Below are 3,527 nucleotides of genomic sequence, written 5' to 3' on the forward strand. Positions count from 1 at the left end.
GAAAGTTCCAGCTGAAAAGCGACTGTGCAAAGTGGTCAGTAATTTGACTCAACGGTTATTGTCATAGTTTAATATCGCAATCCTATTCTCAAAAACACACAGTTTCACAACTCTCACCAAAAATCTCCAGAAGAATGTCCTCAATTCCTGCAGCAGCTTTCCTGTATTATCACTTTCCACCTGTAACACTTGGTTTATCCTCAAGGCTTCCTGAATTACTGGACATAACAAAATCAGGTAAATTTTACTCATTGGATCACTGCACATATGAAAAAGAATTTCAGCATTGTAGTTTCTGTCTTTGTCTTTGGCTATCTGAAATCATAGCTTTAGTTTGTCAAACTGATCAAGAACCCTGTTCACAGAGGGACTAATGCAAAGTCACCTTGTTTCAGAAAGCTGCAGTATCTTCTGGTAGTCTGGAAGTCATGGAAAGGCCGAGTGAAAGGGTGTATGGGGTTGGGGCTGATGGTTGATACTCTAAAAGAGATCAGGTGATGGTCAGAGAGGGGGAACTCCGCAGAGGAGAGAGCAGAGCTTGGTGATCTAGTGATAAGACATTAGGTGTGAGGAACTTTACAGACTGTGAACTTGTACAATTTTGAGCTCAGCCAAAGTGGGACAGAGCACCCTTGATTAATGAGGAGATATCCTCTCCCCCTATTGTTACAGAGGATTAAAGTCAATGGCCCCTGGTGATCACCTTCTGGAGGTGTATTTGACCACTTTGTCACGAAGCTCTTTGGTTTTGATCCCATAAATAATCGGGTTGATCATGGGGGGGAGGAGGAAGAAGAGGTTGGCCAAGATGATGTGAACATTGGGAGTGATTTGCTGACCGAACCAATTTGTCAGAATGGAGATAAAGAAGAGAGTAAAAGACATCATCACCACACAGATGTGGGCTGTGCAGGTGTTGAAGGCTTTCTGGTAGGCTTTCTTGGAGGAGATTCTCAGGAGAACCCTGATAATCAGACCATAGGATAGGGCAACCAGTGTCAGATCTAACCCAATGACTACAAACAACATCACCAAGCTGTATGCCCTGTTGACAGTGGTGTCCCCACACGATATCTTCACCATAGCTATGTGCTCACAGTACGTATGGGGGATAATGTGGTTGCCACAGAATGGCTGCCTACTCAGAAGCAGGGGCAGGGGCAGAAGGAAGAGAACAGATCTTATCAAACCCACAAGCCCTAGCTTAGCTATTCGTGCATTGGTGAGGATGGTGGCATATCTCAGAGGGTTGCATATGGCAACATAGCGATCGAAAGCCATTGTCACGAGTACGGCTGAGTGCGACATAGAAACCATGTGGAGGAAAAACATCTGGGTAAGGCAGCCACGCACAGTAATGCCTTTCAAATTGAACCAAAATATACACAGTGCCTTCGTCATGACGGAGGTAGATATGCCGATATCTGTGAGCGCCAGCATGCAGAGCAGCAGATACATCGGCTTGTGCAGGGTCTGCTCTTTCCCTACAACAAACAGAACCATGAAATTTCCCAACAGGCTGATAATGTAGAATGCAAAGAAAGGGATGGAAATCCAGAGATGGGCAGCTTCTAAGCCAGGGGTGCCCATTAGGATGAATGATGAAGGGTCAGAGAGAGAGAGGTTGAAATCTGCCATGAGATGGTTGATGCGTTGATCAGGCTCAAAAATTATCAAGGCTCCTATGAATGGAGAGAAGCACAGTGAGGGGATTACACACTTTATAGCAAATAATACGGTAAATATTTTATGGCTGTTAACAATTTAGAAAGGGGTTGAGCAGTGAGGTGGCAACATTTGCAGATGACACCAAATTATTTAAGGTTTCAGAGTAGCAGCCGTGTTAGTCTGTATCCGCAAAAAGAACAGGAGTACTTGTGGCACCTTAGAGACTAACAAATTTATTAGAGCGTAAGCTTTCGTGGGCTACTGAGGAAGTGGGCAGTAGCCCACGAAAGCTTATGCTCTAATACATTTGTTAGTCTCTAAGGTGCCACAAGTACTCCTATTCTTTTTGCAAATTATTTAAGTGATAGTCAAATCCAGAGAAGTTCTCAGAGGGAGCTAGCCAAGCCAGGCGAATGGCATATGACCTTCAATGTCAATAACTGCAACATTTATGCCCATTGGAGGGTATGGCTGGAACTCCCCAAACACCTAACAAGGTTGTAAATAACTGTATGAACTCAGGACAGGGATCTGGGTGTCACATGACAGAGCTCTGTGAAACTCTGCTCACAGTGCTAGCAGGGAGAGATACTAAGCAAAACATTGGAACCCAGGAGGAAGGGGATGGGAAATCATACAGAAGATACAATGCCATGAGATCAGTCAGTCAATGTTTCACCTTCCTCTGGACTCCTCTGTGTAGTACTGGGCACCCTTCAAAACACAGGATATTGAAGAACTAGAGGGTTTCAGGGAATGATGAATGAGAGAGGTTGAAAAGACTGGGATTGTTACCTTACAAAGGAGATAAATAAGGGGGGATATAAGAAAAGTCTGTAAAATACTCACTTGGAGGAGAGAGGGAGAACACATGCTCGATCCACTCTCTAACATAAGATCAAGACAACTTTCAATAAAACTGAAACGTGGCAAATTCAAAACAGATAAAAACGCATGCTTTCTTCACTTGATGCCTAATTAAACTGCGGAACTCATTGCCACAAAAGGTAGCGGAGGCCATGAGCAAAGCAGGAATCAGGAAGGGTTTGAACATTTACATGGATAGTGACACTCTCCAGTTACAAGAGTTACAGCTAAATAAATATTTTGGAAAGTCTATACACCTGTGTATTACTGCAGCACCTGGGGCTGTCACTGTCGGAGAGAGGACACAGAATTAGATGGACCATAGGTCTGATCCACGATGCAGTTCCTATTTTGGAAAGAAGCCAGGTTTCCCTCATGGAAACAGACATTTCCATGCAGGTCTATGATTTGTAATCAAGACAATGGGCACTAGGGCACAAGTGTTGTGGTATTTCAGGCTACAGGACGGCACCTCGGTAACTTCCCTGGTTTCTTTTGGTGAGGCACTTTCTTGAGGGCACCCAGCGTTGTCTGAAACATAAGTGACAGGTGCTAACTGACAAGTGTAAGAGAGATGTGTCAGCAACACACATGCTAACCCATCTCTTGACTGAATATTGATGAAGTTTGCAGATGACGTGAAAATTGGGGGATCACAAATAATGAAGAAGACAGGTCACTGATTCAGAGCAATCTGAATTGATTGGCAAACTGGGTTGAAGCAACCAACATGTGTTGTAATATAGCCTTGTAAATATCTACATTTGTGTAGCGGGGTGGTCACCCTGCTCCGGCCCTGAAAGGGTAAAAGCAGCCCTGGGGAGGGTTGCAGCAAATTAAGAGGGATTAAGAACGGCTGGGGAAGCTGAGTGGGAGGCTGACCACAGCTGTGGCTGGCTGAATGAGGGCCCAGCTGGCCCTTATAAGAGAGCTGGGGGCAGAAGCTAAACAGAGATAATCTATCTCTCTGGATGTTGAGAAGGATGGGCCTG

At 44.6% G+C, this 3,527-nt stretch overlaps 1 protein-coding gene across 1 annotated transcript; it reads right to left on the minus strand.

The window, feature by feature from the left end:
* Positions 1–699: 699 nt before the first annotated feature.
* LOC135984366 (olfactory receptor 52P1-like) lies at positions 700–1,638 on the minus strand. The gene has a single exon (XM_065599377.1). It carries the CDS (start codon positions 1,636–1,638, stop codon positions 700–702), a length of 939 nt encoding a protein of 312 aa, XP_065455449.1.
* Positions 1,639–3,527: the final 1,889 nt, after the last annotated feature.

The sequence above is a fragment of the Chrysemys picta genome, chromosome 1 (genome assembly GCF_011386835.1).
Source record: "Chrysemys picta bellii isolate R12L10 chromosome 1, ASM1138683v2, whole genome shotgun sequence".
Classification (NCBI taxonomy): domain Eukaryota; kingdom Metazoa; phylum Chordata; order Testudines; family Emydidae; genus Chrysemys; species Chrysemys picta.